The sequence below is a fragment of the Calliphora vicina genome, chromosome 1 (genome assembly GCF_958450345.1).
Source record: "Calliphora vicina chromosome 1, idCalVici1.1, whole genome shotgun sequence".
NCBI lineage: Eukaryota > Metazoa > Arthropoda > Insecta > Diptera > Calliphoridae > Calliphora > Calliphora vicina.
Genome location: NC_088780.1, coordinates 123,625,449 through 123,637,741, shown reverse-complemented (window position 1 = coordinate 123,637,741; position 12,293 = coordinate 123,625,449). Strand labels below are relative to the sequence as shown.

At 27.9% G+C, this 12,293-nt stretch overlaps 1 protein-coding gene across 1 annotated transcript; it reads left to right on the top strand.

Moving 5' to 3' along the window:
• The first annotated feature begins 11,146 nt into the window (after positions 1 to 11,146).
• On the top strand, positions 11,147 to 11,873 carry LOC135952560 (uncharacterized). Its single transcript, XM_065502568.1, has 3 exons — positions 11,147 to 11,265; positions 11,329 to 11,635; positions 11,705 to 11,873. Exons 1-3 carry the CDS (start codon positions 11,147 to 11,149, stop codon positions 11,870 to 11,872), a joined length of 594 nt encoding a protein of 197 aa, XP_065358640.1. The 3' UTR covers position 11,873.
• Positions 11,874 to 12,293: the final 420 nt, after the last annotated feature.

Genomic DNA, 12,293 nt, shown 5'->3' with positions numbered 1-12,293 from the left:
GTATTAGATTTTCAAAAAATACAAATGATTTTTTTGATTTACGGTCGGTATTGAAAATTTGTTTAAAACAATTTAAAAACTTTTTATTTTTATATGTATAAAAACAGAAAAATATCAATGAACAAAGAAATAAAATATTTGTAATACTATCGTGTAAACAAGAAATATATTTTTCGAAACGATTTCTTGACATACCGAAAGATTTCAATAATATTTTAAATTTGAAAAGTGTTAATACTCAGTATTGCCGTCTATAAATACCTTAATTAACATATAATAATTTGTCGGTATTTATCGACTATAGTTAATATTTTACATTCAGTTTAAGAACTGTGTATGAATAAGGATTTGAGATAATTAGTTTTTATGCAAAATATTCACAGTATACAAAATGTTACTGTAAATAAGTGTAGAGTATTAAAGCCTCGAAAATATCAACGTGTTTGTTTTGATTTTCAAATTAAATCCTTATGAAATATATACTTTTACGTTTTATTTCCTTTAAATAAACCTGATTCGCTTAAATTGCTAATAAAAGCGCCAAGTAGTTTTAAAAAGTTGTTATTATTTATTTAAATTTACCCAAAAATTTAAATAGTCACTGTCTTTTAATAAACACATGTAATGTTAACTCTAACAGCGCCTACGATAAACTGTATCATTTAAAACTCGTTGTTAGTATTTATATATACAACGCCATCTTTTAGAAGTCTCATGAATAATATAACGGAAAAAAACTCGAATGTTCTATTTCCATAATGATCACTTACCACCAGTAATACTTCTGGTTATACAAAAAAAATGTTAACCGACAATATAACTGTTAGTTAAGGCTTAACCAGACTTCGTGTTAATGGGGGTTAGAGCTTTTAAAGCTGCTTCACAGTTAATGTTGTCATACTTCTAGTTATCAAAATTGTTGATAACTTGAAGTTTCTAGTGATTATAGACATGATATATGTTGCAAGCAGCCGTAACAGACAGTTAAATTCAAATTAATAATGCAATTTTGTAAAAATAATGTGTCGATTTTCTCAACTAAAATTAAAGTTTAGTTTATTTTGTTTGTTTTGGTGTAAGTATTTGGTGAAACAACAGATATTTTGTGTCAAAGTAAATTTGTAAATAAACATGAAACATACACAGAAAAAACTATTTCTTAAACCGTTTCAATTCAAATATTTGTCACATATTGAAAAATATCAAGAAATTTTGTTTTTGAGCAAATGAATACTTGATTTAATAATGAAATAATTGAAACCAGTTCAATATGGGATAAATGTTTGAATTGAAATATAATTTTTTCTGTGTATTATAAAAGTTTTGAATGGGAAAACAATAAAATTAATTAATTCCACAATTTGTTATTATTTTTATGATTTGAAGGAAAAAACGTAAATTGATCAGTAGCTCGTTTCTGTATTTCTCGCATCGTAAAATTTCTCACATGATGTGTGAAACAAAAAGTTCTATCGTTTCTCAATGTGCGAGAAAAAAGTGTTTCTGTATTTGAGTGCGAAAACAGACAACACAGATTCTGTTTTTACTGGAATATTTCCAGTCATTAAGTGTCAAATGCAAGAGAAACTTTAACGAAAGAAGAAATTATAATAAAAACAAAACAGTGAAAAGCTAAACAAATTTAAAATGCAAAAACATAATAATTGTGTTTTTATTGATTGTCATCATTTAAAAAAAAAACAAAAAGTATAGCGCTTATTACTGCTGAATATAAAAGAAATAATTTAGAAACACATTTTTGTGTACTTTATATGTGTATTAGAGTGTCCCAAAAAAATTTTTTTTTGGAATTTTGAAACGCATACCCCCTATTTTTTTATATATATAAAACTATAGTTACATATGAAATTTTATCTTTCTATCATGATTGCAACCCGTGCCGACCTGCGATTTAGTTTTGAGGTGCATTTACAAGGAGAAAAATTGCAAGTTTTTCAGTTTTTGTAAACATTTTGCCATTAAATAACTACTTTTGCAATTTAATTTAAAAGAATCGAAATGCTTACGTAATTGTCGTTCTAATAACATATAAAACACAAAAATTGGTTAAAAATTGTTAAAGTTATTCAAAAATCGCCAGGCCATTAACGTATCTCACGCCACTAGAACATGAAATGTAGGAACAAAATTAACATATTTTGAGAAATATTAAAATAAAAGCTAATTTTTACTTAAAATATATCCATATTTACTTGTATATGAGTTTTTGTCTTCGTAGGGTACCGTTAACCTATTCGCAGGTATGACCAAAAAACATTTTCAAATTTTTGAAAATTTTGTTAAACTAATTTTCGAAGTTTTTGATCATCACATTGGGATTTATTTAGAATATAATAGAAAATAAAAATGTGAAAAAATTATGAAAATATCTCTTATAGTTTTTCCGTGCCTGCGAATTAAATTTTGAAATTTTCGAGAAAAACCAACTATTTGGCCATTTTTTGGCGAATGTTATGAATTTTAACTAAAACCTATTCAGACTGTTATAGTCCAGATAATTATAAATATACTTTGAAAGGTTTACTATAATTTGAAGACGTTAAACCTTAAATCGTGAAGGTCAAAGGTCAAATTTTTCAATATTTGGAATTTCTCTTGGAATTTCTCTCGTTAAAAAAACGCATAAAAAACATACTTTTTAATTTTGTTTTTAACAAAACGTAATTCTTTTTCTTTATTTTTTAACAAAAGTTTCTTTTTTCGATATTAAAATGGCTTTATATCAAACATCCTTAACATTTAATGTGGTGACTTATGGCAGTTAGATGTATCTATTGATAAGTAAGAAACTTGTTACCATTTCCAGGTTCATGCTGTTTTTTAAGGGGGGCGAAATAAATAAAACTCATTTTCCCAAAAATTTTAAATGTGCGAAAAAGTACCTTTTGTTCTGCGGCTCCTCATATGTATATGTTTGTCATTCCGTTTGTAATTTGTACATTTTTCATTTGTATATATATTTTGGATCGTTATAGATAGCGAAGTCGATATAGCTATGTCCGTCTGTATGTTGAAATCAACATTCCGTTGCTATTTAAAATCGACAAAATCGGCCCACAAATGGCTAAGATATAAGGAAAAAACCGGGACAACCTCAATTTTTGGCCAATTTGCATCTATATCTGGATTACTAAGTTATGTAGACAATATGGCCATATAAAAATGCCAAAAAAATGTTTAAAATTAAAAAAAAATTCTAAAATTTCTTTTAATAAAATGGCATGTATTTTGTTGTTGCAAGAGTTAGGTTTTTAACAACAGTCTGAGGTTTTCGCCAATTACTCATCTCTATATTACCCTATGTATATCTTAGTTGTTGATATTAAGTCAATTGACTAGAATGTTGAAACTAAATGATAATTTGTTAACTTTTTCATTAGATCTTATTATCTTATCTTCAACCAAAAATGTTCTTAAGCCACTTGAAAAATAAAAAGTTTATATATACATATATATGTAGGTGAAAAACAGTAAAACAAACATATTAAGCACATTTTACAAAAATCTATGGCACTTCGAAAGAATTAATTCTTAATTCAATTTTAAAAATCAAATAACATTAAATTTTATTACGAATTCATTCATTGAATTTTTTTTTAATTCAAAACCATTAGAAGAAATCCTATTTGTAATGTTTCGAATATATGATTCAGTTTTTCTTTAATTCAAATCTATTAGAAATAGTTGAACAAAATATGTATGCATGATTAGTAAAAATAATTATGGAAAATTTAAAGCAGTGTCATTAAATTTATTCGACTAGTAAGGTTTTGTTTCTAAAGATTCTGCCTAGATGAAAAATTAGTTAATAATACATACATAAAATAAATTTAAAAAAAATGTCCAACTAAATTAATTAATGATTAATAAAGACACATTCACATATATGTTAAAAGCTTATTTTGAAAAATCATGTTGGATTAAATCAGCAATTTTAATTTAAACTAGTATAATTGTAGGATATCTTAAAATATATCGACCCCTTTTCCCTAAATTATCGTATGTTACAAAAACCAAATTTTATAGGAGAGCTTTGTTATTAAATTTCTTTGCTTTGGCTGGTATCATCAATACCAAATTTTAAATGCGATACTATAACCGATTTAGTAAATTAAATTTCACAGACGTTAAAATTAACTTAAGTAGTAATATTTCTACAAATATAGCGAATATCGGTTATTTGTACGATAATTTCGAGCAAAGGGTTCGATATTCGTTAATTTATACATTGCATTTTAAAAATGATATTAATCTCATTTCATGACACTAAGGCCGGGTAACTTATCCAAATCTTAAACATAGTTAAGGCATAATCAATGTTTAAATATATTTTTTTCATACAAAAAAAAATATTTAAACATTGATTACGATTAACTATGTTTAAAATTTTGATAAGTTACCCGGCCTAAATATATTAATAATTATAATTAATTGTTTTAAATTAAAAAAATATAAATAAAAAAGTAAAAAATAATAATAAAATACATATATATAAACATTACTAAATAATTTTATCTTTTAAATCCAAATTATAAAACAAAATATCACGAATACAATCAAAATTCATTCATTTGTGTAAGTTTTGTCAATAAATAAGTATGCTTTAACTTAAATTTTTATTAATTTCTCAAAAAATATTATAAATTGTACACAAGATACTATCAGTGTTATAATTCCTCTAAATATAAAATATTGTATTGATTGTTAAATTTAACTAGAATACACATAAATTCATATACCATAGATTGAAACCTATACATAAATACATATATAGTAATAAAATATTGTAAACAAATTTCATACCTTTAATTTTTTAATAAAAAGTCCAAAAAAAAACCAAACTCAAAAAAGTATTGAAGATTTTGTGAAATTTAAATAAAACAAAGTGTGTATGAGATATCATCGAAATTCTTTATTCGATATTATGTATGGAATAGATATATATACTTATCTGCAAAAACCATACAAGAAAAAGTCTAACGGGGTCAAGCGGTGGCCACTTCACATTTTCCGCTAGTCAAATTTATAGATATGTATAAAATCAACAACAAACGGAAAATTTATAGAAATTTGCTGTTTTGTAATATATTTTTGACCACTGCATTGCCGATAATCTGCATTACCAAACATGCGAGACAACTACAAGATGAAGCTAATTTCTGCGAGTTATGTATTTGGAAGCCATTAATTTGACTAGCGGAAAAGAAAAGATATACATGTTATATATCAACGTGTAGGAAATTATGTCCTCTTTTCAAAAATGTACAAAATTTTTAAGAATTAAAAAAATTATAAAAGACTTCCTTAAAAATATGGGAATAAAAAATTATAGCTGATTTTTTTTTGGAAAATTTTAATTTTTAAAATGCAATAACAGTTTTTTTATGAATCGTTTTTAATGAAATTTTACACTTATATAGAAACTTTCGATCCAAAAGTGAAAATGATATTTGTGAATTGTTAATGACAATCCCACAATTCCCAAAAAAAATTTCCAAAAATCCCAAAATTGGGATTTTTTTTTGATTTATTGAAGGGACCAATTTGAGAAAATGTTGTCTAAATTTGAAATTTATATAAGAAATTGGTCTACTTCGGAAGGCTCTGGACCACGCAATAATACGAATTTTGATATTATTTTGCTTTTATAATATTTCCCGAAGTATTGTCTTTCAGAAAAATATAAATACACTATTTATCTTTTTCTTATTTTCTGTATAATTTAAAATTAATGTAAGTACTTTTTTCGAAAAAAATTGCGAAAAAACTTTTTTATTTTTTTTTTTAAGTTTGAATGCACATAACCTTTGACTCAGTAGAAGTTTTTAAACAATTCTTTCTTACTATTATTAATAAATGTCTTGTTAATTCAAAAAATTATATTTCAAGAAAATAGGGAAAGAATTGGATCCGTTATTAGCCAAAACCAAGGTGAGTAAATAAAATAAAATTTTACTTTTCAAATGCGAATAGCTCTTAAACTATAAGGGATAATATATGGCTAAAGCAATGTTTTTAGTAGATCTCGTCTAGTAGATTCCATATATATATATAAATTTTTCAAATCGGATCGCAAACAAAAATTTCGTATCATTTTTAATTTTTGATATACCCGAGGTGCCCCACTTTGGGGCATTGTGGCTCGGGCTAGCAGCTACAGATTTATTATTTAAAATATTTTATTTCGTATACATTTTTTTGAAATCAAATTTTTTGACAAAATTTTCTGACCAAACAACCGAAATAAACTAACCACCCAACCAAATATTCAAATTGACGTGAGCTGTGTGGCACGTAGCGCAGTCCTGTTGAAACCACATGTCGTTGGTGTCCATATCATCCATTGTTGGTGGGAGCTGTGGCTTAATTGCTTAGCGCGTTTGATCATTAAGCATTATATGTTATTTGAGCTCTGGGTTCGTTACCCAGCTGCTGCCAATCAACAACATCAGTTCAATATAATTATTAGTTTACTAGTAACTGGAATTTATCACAGCGCCTTCCTTCGGCGGTATAGCACTAATACACCGCAGAAGTAAATTAAATAATGGCTATAAATTGCTAGAAACTAGCTATGAATAGTGCGTTTACTCACCGCCAGAGGCGCTTCAACCTGTATTAATATAAAACATAACGCGCAATTACAGAGTTGTCAAATAAAAAAAGCTTTCTTCTCCTTTCACCACCTTTCCTTCTCCAGTCTATCCCCTTTCCACAAGAAAGTAAACACAATTAATATACATATAGACATTAATGTCTGAGTGTTACTTCACTTAAAAAAAAAACTGAAAATAGCAGTATCCATAGAAAATTCAGCAAAAATAAGTTTCGTGGTAAACAAAATTACATTACTAAATTTTTTTTGGATCGGCCCATATTTGACCATAGCCCCCATATAAACTACACTTCCGAAAATCTCTTACATAAGCATAAATATCTTATAAATGTCGCTATCAAGTTGAAATTCAACATATTGCCGAAAAACTCATTAATCGGCATAAATATCTAAAAAATATGAATATCAAACCAAAATTTTACACAGATCCGTAATTTATATTTGAAAATCATACTATAGGATTTTGTGGATATCGGTCCATATTTGACCATAGCTCCCATATAGAAATCACTGTAATTTTATGAAGATCGGCCCATAATTGGTCATAACCTTAATAAATATCTAAAACATTTCGATATCAAAATGAAATTATACACAGATCAGTAATTTGTATCTATTTATCTTACTACTAGATTTTGTGAATATCGGTCCATATTTGACCATAGCTCCCATATAAGGTCCACTACCGAAAATCCTCATCAATTTCTTAAAAATAGAGTTATCAAGTTGAAATTCGAAACAAAAAATGTCAATATTTATAAAAATTGCTCTAACAAATTTTATGATGATCGGCCCATAAAAAAAAATACTGTACTGAACTAAAATTTTACACCGAGCAGCAATTTGTATCCAAGAAAATGCTGTTAATAATTTGTATGAATATAATTTTTGTATATAAATATTGAAATATTACAATTATTTATATATCGTCACTATAATTTTCATTCCCTGAATGTACAGCCCAATGCACTGTGGTTCCAAATCAAAATCTAGATGGACAAAAATATTATATAGAATTGGTATCTCCGATTCCAAAAAAAAAAAATTTAAAAGATCAATATAAACTTTTTTTCAAGTTACAGTAGGGTCTAAAAATTCCATTCCGTAAAAATTAAAAAAAGTACTTCGGCGGGTGCTGGCGGCTACAATTTTTTTACAAAGAAATTCCCCAGAAGTTTCTTTAAATGATGTATATAGTTATTGGACGGGCTTCGACGGTCTTTTGTTTTGACAAGCTATATAACATTCTTAGAAAAAAAAATATCAGTATATTTGAGACCCAAGTTGAAAGGACTATAACAGGAAAATGGAGAGGCCCATAGATATAAGATATACACCCAATAAAAGTCTATAGTAATGTTTATCTATGTTTTGAAGTATGAATTTCTATATGGTAAAACAATTAAGATATATCAAATTTATTAAAGCAGTAAAATATTAAAAAAAAAATAACGAAAATATGATTCAAAATTTGTTGAACTTCTGGCGCTTCTGTCGAGAAAACGAAATGTCCAATTGAAAAACCCATTTGTATTGGAGGAGAGCAGATTGTCAGCTTCCGAAAAAAACTTAATTTTTCTAAATTCTGAAGATATCGATTTTCATAATTTTGATTTGGAACCACAGTGCAATGGCAAGAATAAATTTCGATGAAACTTCTGAAAAATATTTAAATACATGCATTTCAAATAGAATAAACCACTTAACATGACTTCTTTTATAAAGAGAGTAAAATAAAATAAAATTCTTTTACACAGCACGCGATTTACCAGGAATAAATGTCACGACCGTTATTCATCCAAACGATTAAGTATTTCGTTGTTCCATAAAATAATCTGTGTTTTAATTTTAACAACGTCAGAACAAAAATGACAAATTTACAACAACAACAACAACCGCATGAAACATTCTGAAGGATGAGTTCGTGGACAAATCTAGAGGATTGCATGTTAAGACAATCAAGACACAATAATAACTTACATGTGTTGAGTCCACCAAACTCGAAATGTCGTGTGGTGGTCTTTGAAATAAATACAGATTTTCAAGAGACGTCACAGTTATGGTGGCCACCATTGAATGGCGTCATTAAAGTTTAAAGGGGGCAAAAGAGGGCTGACTTAACTGTGAGGTTGAGTTTTAACAATTAGTTTTTATTAATCATCAGTTTTCAGACGTCTGGTGTAGTGATTAATAATAATTGTGGCCTAAATACATTATTGTGTTGTTCGTTCGGCTGGAGTTTCTGTTGAACTTTAGAAAATTTTTAAAAGCATGTGGGGTTTTATATTGAAAGAGGAAACACGTTTGTTGGATATTTATTACAACACAAAAGTAAATAGCAGGGGTATACAGGCAGATAGAGAATAAATAAATGCGAATATAATATAATGTACAAAAAAGTAGAATAAAAATAAAAACAGAAACTGACTAAAGATAGGAAGAGTAGTCATTCGGAAACTGTTCTATTCAGAAACTGTCGAACAACTTTTCTATACGAAATTGACTTACAGTCAGAAAATTACTTAGAAATTGTGTGTACGAAAAAGTAGTCATTCAGATACTGACTAATAACACTGTCAACAGCTGTTTTGGAACAGAATAGCGACCCTATAATTCTGAAAGGGCATGTTGAGCACATCATTTTTGTAGAATAAACTAATAGTCCACCTGGTCTGAATTTTTTTTTACAGTAGGTCAAAGTTTTCATTTTTTGATCGAAGGAAGATGTAAACTAACTGAAAAAAATTTTGTAAGTTAATGTCTAAGAGAAATCTTATTGTCAGAGTTATATTGAGGAATTTTATGGGGATAATTTAACCCTATAGCTCCTCTCCTTAGGGGTCAATTTTAAAAAATCCTTTCAAAAAGAACATTTAAGTATTAAAATATTCTACAAAAACATATATACTTTTAGGTCAAGAGTTATTTAGGTTTATTTATTTTTTTTTAATTTTGTTCGATGTTTTTTTAGATATGTCGGGCCTACTGAGGTTAATTTTTTTTTAAATATCATCTATATTTGCGATCAAATTTCGAATACTACAAAAATAACTTGATAACGGTTATCTCGTCCATATAAAAAGTTACAAGCACTCAAAGTTGGAACATGTAAAAATAACCGTATTTTTTTTACCAAAAAGTCCTTCTTTTGTAGAAAAAAAATTTCTTCGGGACTATATACAATTTGTATATGATCCAAAAAGAGAACCTAATGCAAAAGCGTGTAAAATAAAACTTGGCTAACTTAAGCGAACCTAGTCGCCCCCAGAACTATCCAAACTTCGCATATTTAAAAAAAAATTCGGTTTGAGTAAAAAATTCTAAAAAGGAAAAACACATATCCTCGAAAATGCTCCACGTTTGTGTAGCCCTATATCTTATTTAAACACGTACAAAGTTATTTTACTATCGCGCGGTAAATAACGTCCCAGTAGGCACTTTAAAAAAACTCATTTTCCCCCTTTTAAGAATTTTGATATTTGAAATAAAAACTGTCAATAATTATAATGCCATTGATTTAAGAACATTTGGGTATACAATATTTCCAAATTTTGTTATAATAAATTTATCCGTTAAAAATGTACATTAATTCAAATTTTATATTTTTGTTTATGGAAAATCCATATATTAAAATTTTTTAGTTTCTAAGGTAAATGAGGTCAGAAAAATTCATAAAATTATTTTATTTCACTAAACTGTTAATCTTCAAGTCCTAAGGTTTTCAACAATACCAACTACTTATACAAAAATATTGTATTCATTCATCAGGAGCTCCACAAACCTTGCTCCCTTTTGAAAAATGTTAACTTTTTTTATATATAAAATACGGCAATTTTTACATGTTCCAAGTTTGGATGCGTGTAACTTTTTATATGGACGAGATAACCGTTATCAAGTTGTTTTTGTAGTATTCGAAATTTTATCGCAAATATAGATGATATATAAAAAAATTTGAACGTCCGTAGGCCCAACATATCTAAAAAAGTTTCAATTTGTTGGACAGTGTAATTATTCTATACGAAAAGAAGTTAGTCACAAACTGAATAACAACTTGTTTATATGAAAAGTTAGAAACTGGCCAACAACTGTTCTATATTGAAAGCTGTCAGTAGGAAACTGACTAACAGACACCTCAGAAAGTATCGAACAACTTTTCTATACGAAAATTGGTCAGTCAGAGACAGATTGACAACTTTTCTATACGAAAAGTGATCAGTCAAAAAGTGACTAAAATTTTTTCTATACGAAAATTAGTCAGTAAGTAAGAAACTAATGAATTTTCTATTGGTCAGTTAGAAACTGACAAACAGACTTTTACTAACTATACAGTTTGAAACTAACAACTTTTTTCATACGAATAGAAGTCGTCAGAAGTTGTGCAGTGGAGTGAATTTTTTCCGTGATGTTTTATTTTTTTAATTGAAATTCTTAATTATCCCTGACTTAGAAACAGTTTTCAAAACTTATTTACAATTTCTATTATTTACATATTTTTATTAACTAACAAAAATGTCGTGCATTTGTCAATATTTTGTTCATACCAAAGATCGTCAGGAAACCGAAGATCCTTTAACAGATGCTTCAATTAATCAAAAAGATGTCCTTAATGCAGAAAATGCTGAAAACAGGTAAACACAGTTACCAGTAATGCGAGGATATCAATTTGTTTACTTAAGAAATTCTATTTACAGCATTGAAGCTTTATCCAATAACGATGTGTCCGCTAGCGAATTGGCGGCTGCCCGTGCAGAAAATTGGCTGCTAAACAAAAACCTAGAAGAAGCTCGTATCACCATAGAAAATCTAGAGAGTTTGATAAAAACCATAATGGACAAACAGAATCACATGCTAACGGAAATGTACAATTTGAAACGTTTGAATCAAGAGCTGGAAGAAGAGTGTCGTTTACAACGTGACTACCATGCCATGGAACGTAATGCCATGATAAGGGAGTTGCATGATGTTAAAGAGTTGCTGCAGCAGCGCTCGAAACTATTGGTAGTGGTTTAATGTTTACTTAATAGTTGATTTAATCATTTTAAAATTATTACAACATTTAATGTCTAGGAGGAGTCTCTCCAAAAGAATAACGAGTTAAGCAATGCTGTCGAAGATGCCAATGAAAAGATATATTTAATGGGCGTCAAATATTTACGCTTAAAAAATGCACGTTCTTATCAATCATCTGAACATTCTGATATCGCCCAATCGTCTGATGAGGAGCAAACAGAGTAAAAGAAATATTTCTTTATGGTATTTATTTTCAGTGTTACTTAAATGTATACATACTTAATATACTTATTTATTGTAAAATAATATTAATAAAAAAAATTAGATAATTGGTACATAATTTGATTCATAATAATTATCATAACAAAGATTGTCATAGATGCATTCGGAAGACTGAATGAATATACTATAATAACATACTTGAAACTAGTGATGTCGTAACTACTTCTAGAAGCAGTTCTATCATTGTATTATAGTTTTCTAGAAATCAGTACATTGAATCTAAATATTTTGGAAATAAATCTGTCATTTCTAGCTGGCATGAAATTTCAAAAGGACTCCATATACCCCTCAGGTCTTAATTCTCTACTTTAAGACCTCAGGGGTATATCTCAGACAAATTTTTAAACCCTCAAGTAGGCCTATA